Source organism: Solanum verrucosum, unplaced genomic scaffold (genome assembly GCF_900185275.1).
Source record: "Solanum verrucosum unplaced genomic scaffold, falcon-dt-bn FXZP01000101.1, whole genome shotgun sequence".
Taxonomy (NCBI): Eukaryota; Viridiplantae; Streptophyta; class Magnoliopsida; order Solanales; family Solanaceae; genus Solanum; species Solanum verrucosum.
The window spans coordinates 588,608-613,420 of NW_026020111.1; the positions used below are offsets into that span (position 1 = coordinate 588,608).

The 24,813-nt window shown below is 35.9% G+C and overlaps 1 protein-coding gene across 1 annotated transcript; it reads left to right on the forward strand.

The window, feature by feature from the left end:
- Window positions 1-852: 852 nt before the first annotated feature.
- On the forward strand, window positions 853-22,039 carry LOC125825513 (uncharacterized). The gene is made up of 9 exons (XM_049504837.1): window positions 853-921; window positions 1,185-4,480; window positions 4,582-4,661; window positions 6,645-6,804; window positions 6,912-7,075; window positions 7,160-7,307; window positions 9,659-9,781; window positions 9,897-9,984; window positions 21,513-22,039. Exons 2-9 carry the CDS (start codon window positions 1,628-1,630, stop codon window positions 21,722-21,724), a joined length of 3,828 nt encoding a protein of 1,275 aa, XP_049360794.1. The 5' UTR covers window positions 853-921; window positions 1,185-1,627; the 3' UTR covers window positions 21,725-22,039.
- The last annotated feature ends 2,774 nt before the right edge of the window (window positions 22,040-24,813 follow it).

Here is a 24,813-nt window from a genome sequence, read left to right on the forward strand (position 1 = left end):
ACCAAATCTAACGAGTTAAATCAATCCACGTGTTCTTGACCTCACTACAAATTTAATTGTATTGTTTTCTAGTAAACATGAATACGTTGTTGTATAGACATATATTATCAAATATTAACATTTATTTTGATAATTTAAAAGATCTAATAGTGTATTTACACTTTATCAATCAAATTAAATTTGTAATTTTGTTATAATTATATTGTGACAAACAAAAATATAATATAAATATCATCCAAATAATTACGCCAAATTCAATTTAGAGGTGACTTTCCTACCGAACTTATATATAAAAAATGAATATCTTCGATCATAGTAGATAGTTTATTTTGAGCGATCATCGTTGATTCACTTGTAAAGAACATGGGGTCCACAATGTAGCTGATTGGCCCTTATGGCTGTCAACTTGTGACCTCAAACCATACAAGTCCACGTAATAACACAAGAGACGCGCCAAAAGAAATACTCCATCCGTTCACTTTTACTTATTGCAGTTTGACTTGATACGTCATTAAAAAAAGAATTATTGTATGTGTATTTTATTAAATTATTCCCTATTAAATGATGTCTTAGAAAATGAATTGAAAAATAAATTTTAATTATCAGGTAAAACATGAAAAAATATTATTGTCTATTTTTTTTGATAGGTCTAAAATGACAAGTAAAAATAAAAATTTATTTTAAGAACAAGTGATAAGTAAAAATGAACAGAAAGGAAATAATGTTAATTTATTCCATTTTTAACCTTAATTAATGGACCAGTAAAAGCACTTTTCAGGTTAATCAACAATGGTTAATGAATAATCCCTTCATTAGCCATATGTGTACATACAAACAAATAAGTAGAGTTCCCTTCATTGATGCCGCTTATTTCTTTACAAAAATGTCTCTCTCCGTCGCCGCAGATTTAGAACTTCCGGCGTACGCCACTCTCTCTCTCACTTCCCTGAATTTTCTCATTGATCTGTTAAATTCATGTATTTGTAGTTGATTATTAAAACTCTGGTTCATTTCTCCGGCTTGTATGTGACTTTTTCCATTTATTGGTTATAATAATTTGATTGTTGAATTTCGATCGCATAGTTAAATTATACTTCTTTGATGCTTTCATTTTTCTTATCGGTCTGTTAGTTTAGGTTTTATCTTTAAATTTTTTGATATGTTGCTGGAACTTTAATTTTCAGATCGATTGATTGATGATCGGGAGAAGAATTGATGAAGGGCAAGACAAATTTGTCAGATTGTTTTACTGTTAATATATATATTTTTTCATTTTTCAAGCGTTTTTTGTGTGCATATACTGTAGAGGGATTGTGTAGTTGAGAAGTATGTATATTATTTTTTTGTCTATATTAGTGTGAAATACATCATAAATCAGTAGAAAAAAAAAAGGAGATAGAAGGATCTCAGTGGAAGTAGGGTAGTAGGAAGGCCAATTTTGCTATTTTGTTTGATAAGGTGGTAGTTGTTGTTGGTGTGAAAAATCTGTAGTTGGTATTTCAGTTTAGTCCAGTGAACAAGTTAATGGAATCTTGTTAGTTTGCCGTAGGGACTGTAGGGGAGTTATTGCATGTTCATGTACTGGTGACGTCTGAATGGTTTATTGAACTGCCAAGATACGGGGTATATGCAGCTAGATTCATCCAAAGGTTTAGCTCAAACTATGATCACTGGGGTGCCTGACCCTTCTGGTCAATGGATCCAGCAAGAATCATCTCAGCCAGTTATCTTGAGTGATGGCATATCTTTACACAATAATGTAAATAACCGTGTACCTGTTCAGACTGGTGAGGTCTTTTCTATGGAATTTCTTCAGGATCCTTCTTCAAGAATAATTCCTACTCTGTCTGGGTTTACTGAAAAGCATGATAAGAGAGCTTTACCTCAAAGTAAGCAAAGTCAATATCCGGGTTATGAAGATCTCACAAGACTTCTTGGGTTGACTAGAATGGATTCTGAATGTGCTTCTGACATAACTGAATATGCTTCTGCAAGAGGGTCTAGTACCGAAATTGAAAATGGTATTTATGTAGAGAATGAGCTTACATTTAATCAGAAAGTTGGATCTTGTGGGCATGTCCATGGGGGAGCTACTACAGATTTATTCTATAATCAAGCTACTTCAGGGTCAAGTGCTCCGCTTTTAACTAAATCTGAATCTTCACTGTCATTAAAATCTTCTGGATTAGGAACTTCAGACTGTTCTCAGACAGGAAAAATAAAATTCCTGTGCAGTTTTGGTGGTAGAATACTGCCTCGACCTAGTGATGGAAAACTCAGATATGTTGGTGGAGATACACGTATCATTTCCATAGAGAAGAGTATTTCATGGGATGAACTTATGAAGAAAACATTAGCCATCTGTAACCAGCCTCACACTTTCAAATACCAGCTTCCAGGAGAGGATCTTGACGCTCTTATATCCGTCTCTTCTGATGAAGATCTTCAGAATATGATAGAGGAATATTATGGACTCGAGAAGCTTGGGGGTTCCCAAAGGCTCCGAATATTTTTGGTTCCCTTGACTGAATCTGAAAACTCATACCCTGAAGATGCTTCTACTGTTCAACCGAGTGACCCTGATTATCAATATGTTGTTGCTGTTAATGGCATTGTTCAAGTGGATTCTTCTGCTAAGGAGAATTATTATGAGCAGTGTGTGCGAGATGAAGCCAGCAAGGTGATACCTAAAGTGGACTGCAGTAATGGTATTTATGTCCCACCTCCTTCTCAATTGGTTGGTGAATCTCAGAGTCAGGTTAAGTCTCCCAATCAATCTACTTCTCTTTCTCCTGTGTTTATTCAACAGGGAGATTGCAAGAACGACTCAAGGAATGCATACACAAACAAGTTGCCACATGGTAATGACGCATGTCCAGTGTCGGTTAGCAGCACCCAATCATTACCTGAAAACCCGAATGGATGTACTAATATTGGTTATTATGCCCCGCAAATGAACCTGATAAATTTGCAGAGTCCAAACAAAAAAGATGATATCCCTCAGCCAAGCCAATCGAGTGAATTGCTTTCACATCACTATGGTCTCAGCAGAGACTTTGTTGCTCCAACATCAGAACAATCTGATGGAAGCTGTCAACAGTACTCCTTTGAAAGAACAGAACCCAAGGAAAGGACTGTTCACTCTGAAAAGCGGAATGATGAAATGGATGTATTACTGGGATACACTTCCACTGTTACTCTAAATGGAATTCCCCATGCCTTTTCGGATTCAAAACTTCAGGAACATGGAAAAAGATCAGCTTACTGCTCACAAGAGGGAATAAGCTCATTTTCCTCTTTGAACTTTTTACCAGCTCAGTTATCTTCACACGGTGTGTCTGCTGCTCTGCAAGAAAACCTAGGGTCTCTGCATCAGAATACATACCCAGTCAGTTCTCAGCATCATATTAGGGTACTTAATGGGGAATCAACTGTGGCCACTGACTTGATGGATTTTCCAAAGTTGCCTTTTGACTCAAATTCAGTGAGTAAATGTGGGCCCGTGCAAATAAATATTAATGGAACAGACACTAGATGCAACGGAGCTAAAGCAAAGTTGGAAAATTACCATCCTGGTTCGAAAAACTTTATGGAGAAAAATTTAAATTGTGAGATGGTGAATGCATGTGATACCAATAATGCACTTCTCTATCATGAGGGTAAATTTCCTGATAACAAGTCATCCAAAACAGCTGTGGGTTCAGAGAAAAAACTACCTGATGTTAACTCTGCTATGATGTCTAATAATGGAGGTGATATACCTGGTGAAGAAACACAATTTTTTGACATGAACATCCTTGCATCAACACCTTTAATTAATACAGTAAATGAGCGGTCCCAAAGAAATCAATTTGAGTATGCCTCAGGGGGGATAAAAAAGGCTGAACCTGAGAACAATACATCCTGGGTGAAGAGTTCTGAAGTTGCTGGGAGGATTTCTAATTCTGAAACACAGTCTCATGGTGCAGAAACTCTGAGTGATCTACTCCCTGAGTTGTCTGATGGCCTGATTTCCCACCATTCCCCCATGCCAGCAGTTGCTGCATGTCCTCAAGATACTTTTGCCAAAGAACCCTTGCTAATATTCTCTGAGGAATTGTCACCATCATCAGTTGTTGATGATGGAGGCCAGTTGGTGTCCTTGCATTACTCAGCTTTCAGGCAAAACCCAACCAAGGATGCTGTTTTTAGGAGAGAAGTTTCTCTAATTGATGAAGAATTTACTAGTTACAGTGACCAGAAAGTTGTGACTTCTGGTGTTGGTGAATTTTCTAGTGAAAAGCAAAAGATAGAAGATGCTCCAGTTAGTAGGAGTATCAAGGAAAGTCAGCAGGTTCTGAAAGCAAATGGAAGAGATGTTAGATCACCCAGTGGTGACTTATATGCTGCAAGTCTCCTAGATTTGGATACCATCGGTGGTGAAGTCATATCTCCTAGTGCAGCAGAAGGGGCGGCATTTGCTCCTGACTTGGGGTTGGAGGTGAATTTCTATTTCACTTTGATGGGTTGGTGTATGATTTAGGTTACTAAAAGCTCTCTTATGCTCATATAGTTTTTCGTTGTTTATCTGGCTTGGCGCAGGATGCCAACCCCCCCGACGGAGATAAGGATAATTTAATTTCTGATGCTATGATAGCTGAACTGGAAGCTGATTTGTATGGCTTGCAGGTAAAGGATCATTTCCTTTTGTATTCTAAACCTTGTTGGAAGTGCTCATCATAATATTTCATTTCTCCCCTTTTCAACTATAACGTCTTACACTCTAATCTTGGGTATGAGTCTGAAAGACTTAAAAGGTCATTGCCTTCTTACAAGTACTGTACCAGCAGAACGCTTCTAATATATCCTAAGGAGAACTCAAATGTACAAGGCTTTGTCCTTCACTATATACCCCCCTCCTCCTGCAATACCTTGATCCTCTTATCATAGGGTGTGTTACATGACAAATATCTTTGATTTATTTTCATCGTTAAAGATTGTGGTTCAGTTCTTGGAAATAATAATGGTCTGCTATTTCTAGTCCTGGAATGTGCCTCAAAGGTTATGTAATGGTTTTATTGCTTATCAACTATGTTTCTCTACTGGTTGACAACAACATACCTAGTGTAATCCCACAAATGGGCCTTGGGGAGGGTGGCGTGTACGCAAACCTTATCCTTACCTTGTGAAGGTAGAGAGGTTGTTTCCTATAGACCCTCGACTTGAGTAAAGCATTTCAAAATAGGTTTGAAAAGGAAATACAATAGTAATGAAGCCATGTCGAAAAAAATGGAGAAAAAAACAGTAGCAACAACAAATAATATGAAAATCATAGCAAAAGATATAACATATAATAATAAAAATCGAAGAATAAGATAATAGAAGAGCTATAATAATAATACTGATAAGGAGAACTAGACAACACTGGACTACCTACTAACCTTCTACCCTAATCTACGGCCTCCATATCCTTCTATCTAGGGTCATGCCTTCGGTAAGCTGCAGGTGTGTCATGTCTTGTTTAATCATCTCTCGTCAATACTTCTTCGGCCTCTACTTCTCCCTAGACCCACCATAATCACCCTCTCACATCTACTTAATTGGACATCTGTTCATCTCCACTTCACATGACCAAACCATCCCAACCTCACCTCCTCATTTTGTCCACCACGAAGGCCTCTCCCACATTGTCTCAAATATCTTTTTTCCTAATCGTTCCCTCCTAATATGCCCACACATCCATCTCAGCATCCTCATTTCCTCTACTTTCAAGTTTCATCTTCTGGATGTGTGAGTTTTTAACCGGACAATCCTCTTTCCCGTACAACATAGCTAGTCTAACAACCACTCTATAATACTTACCTTTAAGTTTTGGTGACACATTCTTTTCAACAAGACACCAAATGCGATCCTCCATTTCATCCACCCGTTTCAATACAATGTGTAACATCATGAGTGGACAGTGTTCTGAGTCTCCATCCACTGTCCTCACCCGAGTCTTGGCTGCATCATACATATACCTTAATCGCCTTAATATATGCTACAGGTACTCCTTTAGCTTTCAAACATCTCCATAGAATTCCTTCCCCCCCCTCTTGTGGAAAGTTAATTTTGTAACTTATCTTGTTTTACCCTTCTTTCTTCATTTTAAGAGAAGATGCTAACTTATATCTTTTTTCTTAGAGTTTAAAGATGCTTGCTTTCTTTAACAACAACAACAAAATTTACCTCAATCCCGGACAAGTTTGCTTTTTTTTTTTTTTGATTAACAACCAACTTTATTAATCAAAAGTAATCGTTACAAAATCAAGTAGATGCAGACCAACTACCTCTAAAATAACAAACTCTGAAATAAAATCCTCCTACAAACTATTGCAGGAAGCAGCCTATACATTCCTAAGGAAAACAATTTAACTGAGCTAATGAATCACGCCATCCAATATTGTTCCTCCCTTGAATGTGTATATGCATTACTATCTCCCGGCATGTTTGTGTTATATGCACCCGCACCCTTCCATTTTGAAATCTCCTGATGTTCCTATCCCTCCAAATGCAGTAAACTACCATTGCAAAAGTGCAGCAAATGATCTCAGCCATTCCATTTCTCTGCTTTATTTTAAGAGTTCCTTAATTCATTCTTAAGCAGTAGCTACAACTGATGTTACATTGCAGATCATAAAAAATGCTGACCTTGAAGAATTGAGGGAGTTGGGCTCTGGGACGTATGGTACTGTTTATCATGGAAAATGGAGAGGAACAGATGTTGCTATAAAGAGAATTAAGCGGGCATGTTTTTCTGGGAGATCATCACAGGAAGAAAGGCTGGTGTGTTTCCTTTAACATATTTCCCAAGCATATCATTTCTTCCTGGATTATCAGCAGTGTTTATGATCCTTATTGTGAAATTCATAATAAAACTGTCCTTTTTCCAGATCAAGGACTTCTGGAGAGAGGCACAGATCCTTTCAAACCTTCATCATCCTAACGTGCTTGCATTTTATGGAGTGGTACCTGATGGGGCTGGGGGAACTTTGGCAACTGTGACTGAATTCATGACTAATGGATCACTTCGAAACGTTCTTATTAAAAAGGACAGGTGACATTGCTTTTGCTATGTTAATTAGTTCTACATGCTTCTCTCATTCATAACTTAATGGGATTTGCTAAATTCCTTGTGCAGGTCACTTGATAGTTATAAGAAACTTCTTATTGCCATGGATGCAGCTTTTGGGATGGAGTATTTGCACTCGAAAAACATTGTCCACTTTGATCTGAAATGTGACAATTTGTTAGTCAGTCTGAGGGATCCACAACGGCCCATATGCAAGGTATCTTTTTTCCAATTACGGCAAGGATATATGCACTCTTGAGTGTACAAGAATAAATCTGTTAGGAACCCAGACTCTCCTAACAACAAATCTGTAAACTTTCAAATGCAATACAGATATAGGAACAACACTTCAACTGTAATTTACTAACACCAACAAATAGAATAAGTCTTACAAATAGCAAATAGAGAATACTTCTAACAACCAAGGTATTTCGAGGAACCTTAACCTCCAAATCTGCCAGAGAAAATCCTACCCAAAAGACTGACTGTCTTTTCTTCTTCCTAGTACTATTTATTACAAAATAACTACCTAAACTGCTCGGTAATTGCTAGGTAACTACCAGAAATACATACACATAATAATTAATAAATAAAACAGATACATTTAGGCCTTATTTTCACCCTTCTTCCTGCGGCTATAGACCCTATTAAATTAACACCTCTTGGGAGCCATTCAAGAGTGTACGACAGTCTACTACACTTTCAGGTTGCACTTGCATTTCAAGCTCTTCAGATAAGAATAGAGGGATCTGCTGAATTGGAGTAGAATCCTTTACTGCACGCTCTGATACCAAAATTGTTAGGAACCCAGACTCTCCTAACAACAAATCTGTAAACTTTCAAATGCAATACAGAAATATGAACAACACTTCAACTGTAATTTACTAACACCAACAAATAGATTAAGTCTTACAAATAGCAAATAGAGAATACTTCTAACAACCAAGGTATTTCGAGGAATCTTAACCTCCAAATCTGCCAGAGAAAATCCTACCCAAAAGACTGACTGTCTTTTCTTCTTCCTAGTACTATTTATTATAAAATAACTACCAAACTGCTCGGTAACTGCTAGGTAACTACTAGAAATACATACACATAATAATTAATAAATAAAACAGATACATTTAGGCCTTATTTTCACCCTTCTTCCCTGCAGCTATAGACCCTATTAATAGCAGATCTAACAAAATCCAGAATGAATCATGAGAGAGCATATCTCGACTTCAGGGGCTCAATAACATGGTGACCCAAAGAAAAACTTCAACGAGAGGCCTTAAACTTCTTGTTAAAACAAACAAAAACATTTTATTTGAAGTCTATTTTTCTAGATTTTGACGTGCAAAGTTATTAAAATAATTATGATCGATCTCTAGTAATTCCTTTCAATTTCTAATATATCTAATCCATTATTTAGGGATTTTGGTAAATTTTTTACCTAGGGCTCCTTTTTGAGATTGTGTCAAAGTTTCAATCCTTCTCTTTTATTTTTTGAGTTTGGAATAACTGAATTCCTGTATCCTAATTGACATATTTAAATTCTAATAAATATCTAAAAAAGACATTATAAACCTAAGAAGCAAAGATATCAAAATTAACAAATTTCAGAAGTAAAATAATAGAAAGAATAATGGAACCAGATTCAACCAAGTTGATAACTTGATTTCACTTTTCACTGCTTCAATATGCTTGACGCAATGCTTGAAAATTTGAGAAAGAAACAAAAAAAGAGTTGGCAATCTGCTTTGGGCTCTCTTATTTTTACATATTTGTTTCTGAGAGTTGGAGAATGGCCAAGGGAATATATTAAAAGATTAATGCATGCTATTTGAAGAGAACGGTAAGAAGCAATAAAACTATGTGGGCCAATTGATGATGTTGAATGTATCAACAAATGAGGCAAGAAAATATTACCTACACGTATAGTCTATGGAGGGATTCCTTAAAAGACTATTTTGTTTCCTAATTTATTGTCTATGGTTTCATCTTTCCATTTTTATTATGAAAACATGCATTATCTACTTTAAACACAATAATTCTTTTTTAAAAAAAAATTATACACTTATTAGGGAAATTTTGGGCCCCAAAATTATGGGGCCAAAAGAAGCTGCCTTAGCAGCTACACCCTTCGCCTAGCCCTATCTGACTTATAAGCACAAGTTCCTATGATTCAGCTGTTATTGATATTGGAATTGTATTGGACTGACTTCTGGTCAGATAGCCTTTCTGTTTCCAGAAGCACATTACTTGCATCTACAAAGCCAAAAGCTTTTAGCCAAGTTTGAATAAATGATGAATAATATAGGAGCAAAGTGTACTTTCACACCAAATAAGATTTCTTCAGCACAGTTAAGACCAATGAAGACTCTTTATGATGAAACAAAGATTACCACACCACTGTATAGGAGACCTACTATAAGGAAACAACACATTCTTGTATGCTTATTTTGTAGGGTGAATCCAGCTAGATCTACTGATACATTTTCATAGGATAATTTAATCCCATTTGTATTTTAGTAAAAAACTTACCTTGCCATAGTAATTGAGTTATTTGTAAGATATGTAATGCAGGTTGGAGATTTTGGACTGTCTAGGATTAAACGCAATACTCTCGTATCTGGAGGTGTAAGAGGTACTCTTCCCTGGATGGCACCTGAACTGTTAAATGGTAGCAGTAACCGAGTATCTGAGAAGGTTAGGTTGATTACTGTAATTTACTATAATCAGATATGTCATAACGCAATAACATCTGATATTAGTTGTTAAGTATGTCATTAAGCAATAAACTGGATGGTTTGGTTTCTGACAGGTTGATGTTTTTTCATTTGGCATAACAATGTGGGAGATTTTGACTGGGGAAGAACCCTATGCAAACATGCATTGTGGGGCAATCATTGGTAAGGCTCTGATTACCTGTTAGACCAAGTGAATAGTTTCTGCTTCATAACAGTAATGGGAGGTAGAGGGAATAGTATGTTGCTTAGGGAATGGATTCCACTCGATTATAAGGGTTTGCAAAGGAACTTTTGAAAATGCTCCCAAGCACTTTTCCCAATGTATTCACCTGAAGACTTCTCTGGGTCTTTAGGATCCCTTTTTCCGGTGGTAATCGACCATCGGAATCCTGCACTACTTTCTCTTTCTTCACATCTCTTTCCTCTTTCTCCTTTTCTCCATGGAGAATCATATTATTTTAGGCAAGGGGGTAAATATTACTCCCTCCGTCCCATTTTATGTGGCACCATTTGACTTGACACGGTGTTTTATGAAAAAAAAAAAAAAGAAGACTTTTGAAACTTGTGGTCTAAAACAACCCTTAGACATTTGTGTGGTTGTAAATCATTTCATTAAGGGTAAAAGAGGAATTTTAAAGTTAAATTGTTCCTAATTAAGTAAGGTGACACCCTTTTTAAGGCGGATTAAAAAACAAAGGGTGCCATCTAAGTTACTCGGACTCTCCAAAAATGTTGCCGCACCCGTGTCGGATCCTTCAAATATACACTATTTTTGGAGGATCCGACACACACCCGTCGATATTTTTGAAGAGTCCGAGCAACATAGGGTGCCACATAAAATGGGACGGAGAGAGTATGATATAACAGTCAAAGTCTCCCTCTGAGTCATATGGGACACTTTTCTGGCTCTGCAGAAGGCTAAGGGAGGCTACAAAGCTAATGAGGAAAAAACTTTAAATCATGGAAGAGCAGAGATTTCTCGACTTATACTTATTGTGCATTAAAGTACAATAAATATGGGAGATTCATATCAGTAATCAGTTATCACAGTTAATGGCCAAGCCAGAGCAGTGATTACTATACCAGAGAACAAGTTTAATGAAGGATGGGAAACACTTGTTGCCAAAATAGAACATTTTCATTCTCAGAGAACCAGGGGTACAAGGGGAAGCTGGTTCCACTGGACAAGACAAGTTTCAGTACATCAAGGAGGAAGGGAGCTTCAAGGATTCTAGAACCAAAAAGCACATGAATACATCTGTGCCTTCAGGGGAAAATGACCTCCTTGATATGTTTGGTGGGCAGTTTCCCTGAAACTGATGATATCCCTACATACAACGATGTAAGAAGATGGGCTCAGCAGATGTGGAAAGGAGTCCAGAATCTTCAGGTGTATGATATGAATGGGATCCAGTTTCTGTTTGAGTTCCAAATTAAGAAAGTTGCAGAACGTATTTTTATGGGAGATCGGATTAGACAAGGGAAGTGGCTGATGTTTGAATGGTGGTCTCCAAAATCTGGAGTTGCCCCAAAACACAAAGAATTCAATTGGTTCTGGATTTGAGTTCTTGGATTACCTCTCCATCTCTGGTCTTCTAAGGTGATGAAGGATATCGGCAACAAATGCGGCAGCTGGCTAGAGAATGAGTTGGAAACAAAGTTAAAAAACCACCTTAGAGGGGCTCACATTCGAGTCAAAGGGCCAAGGGAACAAATTCCATCGTCTGTGGAGGTTGCAGATAGAGAATGCATTTTTTCACTACCGGTCTGGTGTGAATCACTACAAGATATAGAAGTAGGGGGATGAGTGATTACGACAGTCGAGGAAACAACTATGAGCCCGAGATAGACCCTGACAACTTATGAAGAAAAGGAAAGGAGATAGAGACATGGTATGCAATGGACCAAAGATACAAAGAATGCTTTGCTGAGAATAACACTAGTTTTGTATTGTCTGGGGTGTGAAGTACTCGAGGGATGAGGTGGCAAGTGGAAGTGGGCACTTTTTCTTTTTAAAGAAAAGTTTTCCTAATAATTATAGGAGACTACATAGAAGGCAAACATGTGCTATGTATTTACGATACACATCTATAGTTTAAAAGTATTATATTACATAGCTATACTTAGGGTTTTATAGAAAATCTCTCCTCTCTCTCAAACTCTCGCTCGCCTCTCTCCTCTCTCCTCTCTCCTCCCTCGCTCGCCTCACTCCTCCCTTGATCGCCTCTCTCCCTTTATCTTCCCCTCCTCTGTCTCTCGCCTGATACAAATGGGGGATACTACTGATACAAATCACTTGAGAGATTTGTATTAGGCGATAGATGGTGTAGACCTCTCTTCTTCTTGTTCTCCTCTTTGATTTCATACTCAGACTCTCAGTATACTTGAACAAGGGAGAGATACAATATTGTATTAGTCGAATTCTGAAAGAGTACAACACATGATACAAATGTATAACAAGGACAGTTGACTACATTGATACAAATCTATAGCTAGTTGTAGATACACTCAAATACATTGATACAAAGTGAATACACAAGGAATCGATACAGGTGATACAATTGATATAATTGTATTCGTTGATACACCTGATATAAAGTGAATACGCAAGGAACATATACATTTGATACAATTATATTCGATGATACAACCTGATACAACTTGATACAATTTTATTCGTTGATACAAATCAATTGTATTTGTGATACAGCCTGATACAACGAATACAACATGTATTCATCCTCTCTCTCCCAAATCCCGCTCGCCTCTCCTCCCTCAACCATTCTCTCTCGCCTCTCTCCTCCCTCCTCCTGACATGTAGTTATGAATCGTAATTAAGTAAACTATAGCTATTTATCTCTAATTAAGCCCAAACTATAGTCATTTTTGAAGGTTCCTCATAATTATAACAGCCCGGGCCCTTTCCTGATTTTTTGAAATGGGCCCTTACAAGTTGGGCCTTTGTTTTCTTCTAAAGATACAACAACTAAGAAAAAGGTCCAGTCGCTGAATTTTTTCACAAAAGGAGTCGATCTATTTGACAAAGTCGATGACCCTCCCCCAAGTTCTCCACAGATCAAGAGCGAATTAGAAGAACTCATGCGACTGGAGCAACCTAAGGAAAATGATGATTCCAACAGACAACAATCACCCATCCGTGAAGATGGTCAGAACTGTCACATGCAAGCAAATAGTTACAGCAATGAAGGGAGGAGGTACAAAGTTTTTGCTCTAAAGTGGGGTGGAGTTTAAGGGGATTCTGAAGGAAATCAGTTGGTAATATATGGAAACCCACTTCCTCTACAAATTAATGAAGCATGTGGATATGATGAATTAGACATGACAACTCTATCGGTCCATTCCAATGTTTTCAAATTGAGCAAACATTTTGGGGCATGCTTCACAGGCTGTGAAAGGTTGGCATTGGATATGTTCATGAAGATAGATCAGAAGAGGTTCTTGTTGAATCAAATTTATAAGAGGGGAAAACCAAATGATGATGGAGGAGAGAATTCCAATGAGGCTAGAAACATGATCCTCCAGATGAACATAGAAGAAGGGGATGCAAGGATCAGGGGGAGCAACAACCTTTTATGTCATCAATGAAAGTTAAAATACTATCATGGAGTGTGAGAGGGCTAAATAGGGAGAACAAGAGAAGTCTTGTAAGAAATCTAATACAACAGTGGGGGTTGATATTCATGTTCTTGTGGAAACAAAACTCAAGGAGTTAGAGACAGATGCATTCAGACAACTTTGGAATAACAGATGGTCAGGAGAGGTGCACCTGGAGGCTATAGGAAGGAGTTGGGGTATAGTAGTGTTATGTGATAGAAGATATTGAAAGGGAGAACTGGTGGAAAGTGGAGACCAGATGATCACTTGCAAGTTTACAGGTAGCACTCAAAACGTAACTTGGTGTCTGAGTGTTGTATATGCTAATTGCGAGAGGAAGGAATTATGGCGGGAACTAGCTGCTGTTAGGAGCCTGTGTGAGGGCCCCTGGGTTGTGTGTGGTGACTTTAATGTCATTAGGTACCCCATAGAGAGGACAAAATGCTAAATAATTTCAGGAGCCATGGCTGATTTTTCAGAATGGATTGAGGACATGGAGCTTCTCAATCCTCCTCTATTTGGAGGGCCATATACATGGTGGAGGGGACACAATTATAGAACTGCCTCTAGGATTGACAGATTTTTATATTCTTTCCAATGTGAGGAGCAATTCCTCCAAATTAGAAAGAACTTACTCTCCATGGTGGGTTCAGACCACAACGCAATTATGTTAATGTGTAGGAATTTGGACTTCCAAAAATCTCTTCAAGTTTGAACAGTGGTGGATGGGAGTAGCAGGGTTTCAGAGGGAAAATTCAAAGCTGGTGGACTTCTTTTCAGGACATTGGGACTTCTGCTTACCTATTAGCCACCAAACTGAAAATGCTGAAAGAAGAACTGAAGGTATAGAAATCTCACATTCAAGATTTCTACCTCAAGCTGTACAAAGTGCCTGAAGCTTGGAGGCCTGATTTCACTATGCAGGAGGCTCCAACCATCAGCAATGAGGATCAACAGTGGCTACAAAGGGAATTTGAGGAAGAGGAAGTCCTTAACGCAGTCAAATTATGTGCAAGTGATAAGGCTCCTGGGCTAGTGGGCCTAATGGCTTTTCTTACTAGCTTTTACCAATCTTGTTGGGAGTTTCTGAAAGATGACATTGTTAGCACAATGCATCACTTCCATTCTCATCAAGTATTTGAGAAAAGCTTTAATGCTACTTATGTTGCACTCATACCTAAGAATGGAGCAGTGGAACTCAGAGATTACAGACCAATTAGGCTAATTAGTGGGGTATATAAAACTATAGCCAAAACTTTAACAGAGAGAGTGAAGAGGGTTGTTGATTCTCTAGTTAACAATCATCAAATGACTTTCATATAAGGAAGACAAATCATGGATGCACTCTCATTGCCAGTGTGTGTGGACACCAGGTTGACAGGGGATGATCCAGGTATCATGTGCAAACTAGACATATAGAAGGCATATGATCATGTCAACTGGGATTATCTACTGGCCATTTTCAGACAGATGGGGTTTGGTGAAACGTGACTGAAATGGATTTGTTTTTGTATTGAAACTATTAGGTTCTCCATATTTGTTCATGGAGAACATGTGTTTTTTTTCCCATCAGAAAGAGGTCTTAGACAAGGGGACCCCCTCTCCCTTTCCCTTTCCATCCTAGCCATGGAATTCTTTAACAGCATGATGAGAAAGGCCATCAGCAACAACTGGATTAAGGAATTCAAAATCAGCAACGGAATAGGAGAAGACACTGTAGTCTGTCACCTGCTCTATGCAGATGACGCACTGATCTTTTGTGAAGCAAAGGCAGAGAAAAATAGGTATATTATCTGGAGAAAGAGTAGTCTTTTCCCTGTCACAGAAGTGGAGCAGATTCAGACTTTGGCCTATATCCAATGATACAGGGTAGAAAGCCTACCAACTAAATACCTGAGTATGCCACTAGGAAATGGGCACAAGGATTTGGAGATATGGGATGTAATTGTGGAGAAAATGGAGAAGAATTTAGCAAATTTAAAGGTATAGTATCTATCACTTGGTGTCAGGGTCATCCTATGCGAGACTCCTTACCTATCTATGTTATGTTTCTCTTTCCTATTCCAACCAAAGTGGTTAACAAATTGGATAAATATCGGAGAGATTTATGTGGTTAGTAAACAAGGAGGGTAAGGGCTTTTACCTAGTGGGCTGAGAAACTGTTCAGCTAAGCAAGTGCTCTGGAGGACTGGGAATCAGGGATCTAAGGAGAAAAAACAACTCACTACTTAGAAAATGGTTGTGGAGATTTAATGGGGAACAACAGGCTTTGTGGAAAGATGTGGTCATAACGTGGTGCACAAATATAGTTACTACTTACTAGTACGTATAACATCAGTGTGGAGAATCATTAGGAATCTATGGCCCAAATTAGCAGAAAACATATTGTACAAAGTGGGAGATGGGAGCAAAATCTTGTTCTAGAAAGACCTCTAGATTGGTCAAGCAACTCTGATGCAGACCTTCCCAGATTTATTCAACATTTCATCTACAAATGTTACAGTAGCTGATAGCTGGTCTCAACAGGGATGGGACATCACTCTTAGAGACACCTTAATAATTGGAGAGTAGACAGATTTGTGGACCTGATGGCTGTTCTTGAAGGGTTCAGTGGCACTAATACAGAGTCTGATACAATCAAATGGAAACACAACAATGATGGGATCTTATCAGTAAGCAGAAGCTATAAAAAGGAAGCAGAGACACAGCCTCAGATCAAACCAGGCCTTTGAAGCCGGTATGGAAAAGTAAGGCACCAAAAAATGTTAAGTGCTTTACTTGGTTGGTTGTTTGAAAAGCTTGCCTCTCTAATGGGAGACTACAAAGGTGGAAGTTCCATATTGCATCTAGGTGTTCCCTGTGCCGTGAGAAGGGAGAGACAAACAACTATCTCTACCTTCACTGCAACTTCACCTACCAGCTATGGTCTCTATTCTTTAGTCTAACAGAGACCAAATGGACTATGCCTGAGCATACAACAGACATTCTAAGTTGCTGGATTAGGAGAGGGGGCAACAAATCTCAAAAGAAATGGTAGAGACTAATCTCAGAATGTATTTGATGGACAAACGGAGGTAAGAGGAATGGAAGATGGTTTGACAACAAAGCCAACAACATTCTGGAAGTTAAAGGAAGATGCATTGTAACATTTCACTTTTGGTGTAAAGAAAATTATATAGAAGAGGTTAAACAGTTCGTAGATCTTTTAGGTTCATTGTAATTACTTTAAGATGGTTCCTAACAACTTTTTGGAGGTGTCCAGCATGCCCTTAATGCTGAGGAATACAACTTTACCAATTAAAAAATAAAACAATAATGGGAGTTATACTTGCATGATCAAGTCTGTGCTTACATCCATTTGAGGTTCATAAACAATTCAAAGGATATGATATCATTTAAGAAATCAGACCATATGGCATTAACATTTTCTGTGCTATAAATCAATGAGTTGACAACATGTCAGCTTAATTATATTTTAAATCATATTTTTTCTGAAAAATATCATATGATTTATACATATTTCCCCTTCAGCCTTGTTTCTAATACATTTTCTCTAGTCTTGTTAATTGTTGATAATCAAACTGTTATAATACCAAAAGTGACACATTACAAAACTAAACAGGGCTGACCACCTGTTTCTCAAATTTAAAGAAAAAATAATAGAAGAGGAAAACAGAAGTAGACCATCTGTACGTAACGCCTGACTACAAATCACTCTCATCAGTCTCAGCTATTACCAATACTTCTATCTATTTATTATCGTGAAACAATTTCTAGTGCAACCAAGTCCATCAGGGGAAGGAGGTGAGACTATCTAGGGTAGCCTGCCAGATTTTGATGTTGGTACCTCTGATATGGATGTAGATGGCCATCTCTTTGCATATTCTGTCTGCTTGGTATCTACTAGCCTAGAATCTAATCTGATTGTGTTCCCTCCAAATAGGGCAAACTAACATTGCATGTAAGCTGCTTATTATAGCACCTCTACCAGACTTCTTCTTTGCACAAGAACTTATCCACCGAGTCTCCACCTGCCAATTCCAATGGTTCTTTGTATGTTCAGCCAACTCAGGATCCTCTGCCATAAGGCCCTTGTGATAGGGCATGTGAAAAGTAAGTGATCCATTGTTTCATCAGCATTACCACAGAATGCATACAGCGGGGGTACCTGCACCCCAAATTTTAGCAGTCTCTCAACTGTGGGCAAACTTTTTATAAGTTGCTCGGACTCTTCACTTTTGGTGCTGCACCCGTGTCGACACGACATGGGTGTGGGTGTGGGAGTGGGATCCGTGTCCAATTTGTTCAACCAATGTTGGGTACTTTGACCAAAATCGATGGGGAAAGTCTGGACAGTTTTAATGATTTCTATAATCAATACAAAAGCTAAGATGAAATTGAAGAAATTTCTATGTCACTCCTTTTCCTTTAGGGCCTGTTTGGAAGGACACCCTGGTAATTGGATTTGGTGTAATTGGTGTAATTACACTATCTTGACCTGTTTGGAAGGACAGGTAATTACTTGGTCAGCAGGTAATTGGTGTAATTGGCAGGGGGGTAATTACACTCTACAATTCACAGGCAGAGGCTGTGAATTGCTGGTCACCTGATTACTTTTTAATTTCTTTTTTTTTATTTCTATTTTTATTTTCTTGTTTTAATTTTTTTTTACTTCTATTATTTAAGTTCTTTTTTTATTTTTATTATTCTAAAAATTTGTAAAAGTTTATTTTTTCTTTTATATTATTATATTTCATTTTCTTCTTGTTCTCAACCTTACTTTACGTGATTCTATGTAATTTTCTCGTATTATCTATTTCTTTATGCCATGCTTATTTTCTCATTAGCATAGTTTTATTAGTATTCTAATTTTTAAATTAAAATAGAATTTATTGTTAAGTAAGGTTATAGACTTACGTTTTCTTTATTAAGAAAAAATAAAAATAAATCATATTTATTGCTATGTTGAAATTTGTTAGAAGAGTATTATGTTAAATTTTTTGTTTTGAATTTATAACCTATGTTATATTTTTAGTTTCATTTGTTTTAGTAATATTGAATTTACATTGCACGTCATTTTTTAATTAGACTTGATAGATTATATTTTTTGCAAACATTTAATAATTTATGACATTTTATTTATATATTATTCTTTTTTATCAAACATGCATTTCACGATGTTCGTAGAAACTTCATACTTTTAGTTGTTACGATCAATTCAATTGAAATATATTAATTTGAAAAAATATAAATCAATTATTTTTTCATAATATTAGTTACATAAAATATGTTTATTAATTAATATATTTTCAAAAAAGAATATATATCTTAAATATTTAATTTAATGTCATTTATAAAGTTTCTTATTTGTCTAGTATAAATTTTAAATAATTAATTTTTTTGTTTTTAAAATTTATTATAATTTTATGATTGCAATTCTGCATCCAAACAGAACATGTGTAATTACACTGTAGCATCCAAACGGGACATGTGTAATTACAGTGTAATTACACTGTGGCAACCAAACATGTCAGTGTAATTACTAGACAGTGTGATTACTAGGCTGGTAATTACTGCCCTAGTAATTACATCAATTCCAATTACCAAGTGGCTTTCCAAACAGACCCTTAATCTCCTTTCAAGATTCTCGTCAAGTTCTCCACAAAATATCTCGTAATTTAGGTTTTATAACCCTAACTTTAGATATTTTAATTAATTTTAGGCGAATCCCCGCACCCGTATCCATACATGGATCCATATACTCGAATCTTAAAAATTAGATCATGAAGGATCCGACCTACAAATCCGCACCCGTATCGGACACCTGCACCCGAGTCCGAACAACTTAGGCTCAGACTCTTCAAAAATGTCAAGGGGTGCGTGTCAGATTCGCCAAAAGTAGTGTATTTTTGGAGAATCCAACACGAGTGCAACATTGAAAGTGAAGAGTCCCCGCAACTTAGATTTTTTTTTGCACTGCTAGCCAGAGGATAAACTTGTGCCTTGGGTGAATGTTTTTTTGCATGGACAGACTTTTCCATGGAACCATGGGGTGAATAGGGAACAAGCATGTATATGTCCTCCTGCTCGAGAACGTCTGCTTTACCACGAGAAAACGACCAAAATGGTCCTTGATATATAAGGGTTGGAGATTTTTAGTCCTCTATATATATCATGTTATTGAAATAGTCCTTAATGTATAGAAAAAGATGACTATTTTGATCCTTAACCTAAAACTAACCATAGAAGTAAAAATTTCTGTTAAACTTAACAGATGACTATTTTGGTCTTCTTTCTTTCACCACCATTAGACGCCATGCTCCATTTTCAGTTCACCCACTTGTCATATTCTTGTAAAAAATATATATATACACACTACACTCATTTGTTAGTTCCCCTCTGTAATAATAATCCCCAGCAACTCCCATTTTTAGACCAAAAAAAAAAACGATCCATTAAAATAAATATGAACTAAGTAAATTAGATAAAACACTCCATTTCTCTTTTACGAGATCTCCATAAGTAAACTATTTTCAAGTTTAAAACAAGTATTCTTTCTTGTTGAAGGGATCTATGAGAAGAATGTAACTTTTTTCTTATTTTGTCATTTTTAAGATGTATTAATTTTTTATTCCGTTGTTGACATTAAAGGGTGAAAACGTAATGGATAAAAGGTGGAAAATAGAATCTTAAAATATTCTTTGAAATTTGAAGAGATTTTTGTGTGTTAGTTTTTTTTTTCTGGTAAAATTTGGTTTAGAAAAGGAGGTAATGGAGAGAAGAATAAATCAATTGAAAGTTGCAGCAGAAGAGAGATGATTGAGAGAGAAGGGGTTTGCCATGTGGCAATTTTGTGGGACGCACAGTTAAGTTTAACAAAAAATATCACTCGTAGAGTTAGTTTTAGGGTTAAAGACCAAAATGATCATATTTTTATATACATTAAGGACTATTTTAGTAAGGTAATATATATAAAGGACCAAGAATGTTCAAGCCCCATACATCAAGGACCATTTTGGTCATTTTCTCGCTTTACCACCATAGCCATGAGCCTAGTTTTCAAGTCCCCCTGTAGTCCAGCTGCCTGCATCATTAATTTCCTTGCCTCCAAATTTTTCCTCACAACCCATCTAGCATTTCCAGGAGTAGTGCATTTGTCCAGGATTTCATTTGTCACATAGTAGATATGGATCCACTTGATCCAGAGATGGTTATTCTCCTCAGCTATAGCCCATAAATGCTTTAATATTGCTGCTCTGTTCCAAGTGACAAGATTCAAGATTCACATGCCACTAGAGCCCTTTTAGTAACGTAGGCATCCCCTCTCGGTAGGAAAGATATGCAGATACAGCTTTTATGAGCTGCAAGCTGCCAGCATATGAAAGTAACTTTGCAGACCAGCATCTCACTCTTGTTAATTGTTGCTACTGCTAATGTGCTTGAGAATTCTCCATTCTCTTAATACATGTGAAACTTGGAACATGAGGCAAAAGCCAAAATGTCTGGCCATGACCAAGCTTAGTCTTTTGAAATTTTAACAAATTGACTCTGTCCTTGTTATTGGAAGTGTCAGTGCTAATAAATGATCCCTATATTGGTCGTCCAAAAAATATACCCATGCATCGAAACTGAGCTATTTTTAATCAGTATCCCGATATGCTCTGCAAGTTCAAGGGTCTAGCCTCAAAGCATAATTCCAGATAAAAGCATTACTCTTGCTCTCTGTGAGTTCAAGAAGTATAACCACTTGACTGTGCAACATTTGTAGGTGATCATGTCATTTCTGAGATTGTCATGTATTCGTAGTCTGAGGTAGATAAGACTGCTAGTACATGTATTTCGTTTGGTTTGATCATATCAATGCTCAACAATGCTGAATGTGTAGGCCAATTCACACCTAATTGGGCCAGAAAGATATAAGAACGGCCAGCTTACTTGCTATTTCTGATAAGTTTTCTTTATTGATGAAGAGCAACTTAAAACTAATGGTCGTTTGAGGCAATGAAAAGAAAAGAATTGTGTCTTAATGATTTCCCAACCCTTTCCAATTTGACCTTGTTTGATAATTGTTGTAGGGGGGATTTTGAAGAATACTCTTCGGCCTCCAATGCCAGAAAGGTGTGATCCCGAGTGGAGGAAGCTGATGGAACAATGCTGGTCTGCTGATCCTGAAGCTCGGCCATCATTCACGGAGATTAGAAACAGGTTGAGGTCTATGTCTGATGTACTCGAGGCAAAAGGTAATATCAGTTCAGCAGGACGTGCCAATGCAAACATCCCCGTGTAAGTCATCAGGAGATGCTTTTAGCATTTGGAAATAGTTGTTTTCTTTATTTGCTAATAGAGAGAGCACTCTGGTTCTCTCTGTCATATTATGTGATTATAAGTTTTGTATCATTTTATTAATTCTTTATAATGGAACCCTTAGAAATTAGAATTAGGTGTAAACTGTGATGAGGTTACTGAGTTTGAATTTTCTTGGAAAACAGGTGTATATATAGACGTATACACAAGGAAAATATTGTTTCTTTTTGTTCATGTCCCAGACTGGGAATCTATATATATATGTCAATATTCAAAGAAAAAATGATAAATAATAAAAGGACATGTAACCTACACATTGACAATTTATTTCATTTATATTTTCTTCATAAAAAAATCATCACAAAATTTTATGGGACTATTGAAAATATATCTCAAACTTAATTACATAAATTTTAAATATAAAATAAGTACTAGCAAATTTCTTCTATAAGTTAACTTAATTCTTTGGTTAAAATAAAAGTAAAATTTAAACTACGGTGATAATGTATTTTTTAAAGATAAAAATCTTACACTCTCATTGTTAATGCGTATAACTTCAAATTAAAGAATAAATTGTACTAATATGACGTGATTAACATATAATTTCATCTTATTTCCTGTGATTCTTCACATTCAAATTGGCAGAGATTAGGAGTCATCACAATGATGTAGTTACAAATTTCGATAAGTATATTTAAATTTTGAAGTTGTAAATAATTAGAAAAAAATGATGAGAGAACACACGATTTTTAAAAAATTAACTAGGTAATAATTAGTAAGTCTAAAATAACCTGTAATGGAAAGAGAAATGATTTCAATCAACTAAGATAAATAAGTAAAAAAAAAAATCATCTACTTAATGGTGTTTCCTAATTTAAGTGCTATAGATAAAACTTAGAGAGGCAGCCGAATTTTTATTTTTTTTTAAAAATATTTGAATTGTTAATTATTGTCACTTATAGTATCGTTTTAATTTTAAATAATATATTATTTCCCTATATCTCAATTTATGTGACACAAATAAAATTTGAAGAGTCGATCAAAGTTTTTATATGATTTTCAAATATTCTAAATTGTGATTTATAATATTTTATATTTATTATTCTATCATTTTAAGGTCTTTTTAGAATTCCTAATGAAATAATGCACAATAATTCCTCTCATTTTTAAAGATCATGATCAATTAAAAACCATCACATAAATATGAATAAGTAGAATAATATTTATGGTGTTCATTTACAAGTTGATTACCACAAGATACTATTTTACTCGCTTCGTTTATTTTTATTTGTCTACCAAATTAATAATTATTTATTCAATTTAAATATCAAAAGATAATTTATTATTTATTTTTAATCTATTCTTATTATTAACTATAATTATTTTAAATTAATTTTTCAAAAGACTTAATTTATTATAGTTAAGAAAGTAAGTTGTATGATAATGTAACTCATCTTTGTAAAACGATTGCAAAGGCAGCGCGTGCGGAAACATATTCAAAGTAGGGTCCATATCTTTTACCTATTTTGTGAAGAGAAATAATTAAAAAGACTCCAGTATGTGCGTGAAATCAAAATACAAATGGGGTCCACCATTCTTCACAAACTTTAAGTTAATTGAAGATACAAAAAGAAATAATAAGAGATAGCTTGGTTTTTTTGTCCAAAGAAGAACAAGTACAAGCCTTCAAACACTTAAGTATCATTGCTAGAAATAACATAATTTGAAAATTCTGAAATTGCACCCTGGCTGGCAAGAAGCAGGCATGTCGTCCATTAGCTACCTGCTTCTAGCCACTTATATATAGTAGATAGAAATAAAATAAAATGTGTTGCCATTTGGGATATAAATGTGTTGGCTTTAGGGTAGAAGCCAACTAATGGTAATGGCAAGCAAATTCTGACACGTCAAATACAGAAGCTTAAGGCAATAATGTGCATCTTAAATAGAAGTTGCAAATGACTGAATCACCCTTAAATTTTATTGGCATATAGCATACATGTTGATACCTCCTACTCTACTCACACTTCTATAATAGTAGAATATTTTTATATAGACTTTTATATATATGAATACTATGAAATTGCTTAAAATTTCATTATCCAAGTCAGTCTTGAATAACTTTATCAACTAATTTAATCCAAATAGATACCCCTTTCTGACATCATAAACTCATCTTCTCCATTATTAGTGGTAGGAAATAAACCAAGGATATGATTTCTTATTAGTTTAGGATTTGTTATTTGTAGTAATTCAATTATAAGATTTCTAAGTAGTTTAAGATTTGTTATTAATGGTATTTACTGAATTATGTTTAAATAAGATTTGTTAGTTAAGAAGGTTTCTAGTCCTAGTTTAATTTGATTTGTTAGTCTTATAAATAGCAGTGTCTTATTATATATTTTCAATGTAGAGAGATACAATATGTAATATGATATAAGGGATAAGAGTCTGAAAAATACTCCAACTTTGGTCGAATTTGCTATTACGATACTAAACTTTCATAAGGACATATTACCTCCATAGACTATTTAATATCGTATTTTAAACATATATATTTGCCGACGTGGACATAAAAAATAATGCAAAATTATAAATAGTAATGTGTCCACGTGGACACATATATACCTTTAAAATACACTATTAAATAGTTCAGGGGGTAAAAAATACGGTATTAAATAGTCTAGGGAGGTAATAGGTCTTCATGAAAGTTTAGTATCGTAACATCAAATTCGACCAAAGTTGAGATATTTTTCAGACCATTATCCGTTGACTTATTGAATAAAGTCTCCTATCTCTTCTAAGTAGATTACTAAATTTTTTATATATAACCATCATTGGATCTTTTACTTGTGCATATATTATTAATTTGAGTAATTTATTTCTTTGAATTGGTATTAGAATAAGGTTTGTTTGTTCCTCCATCACTTGTATCTCCAAACAAATACTGTCGAGCCATTCCAATCTTCACAGATTGTGACTTTTTCAGTATTTCTTTCATATCCTTTTCCTTAATTAACTGACGTAGATTTCTTCTTACCAATCGTCTGAATCAACAACACTACTTCCACC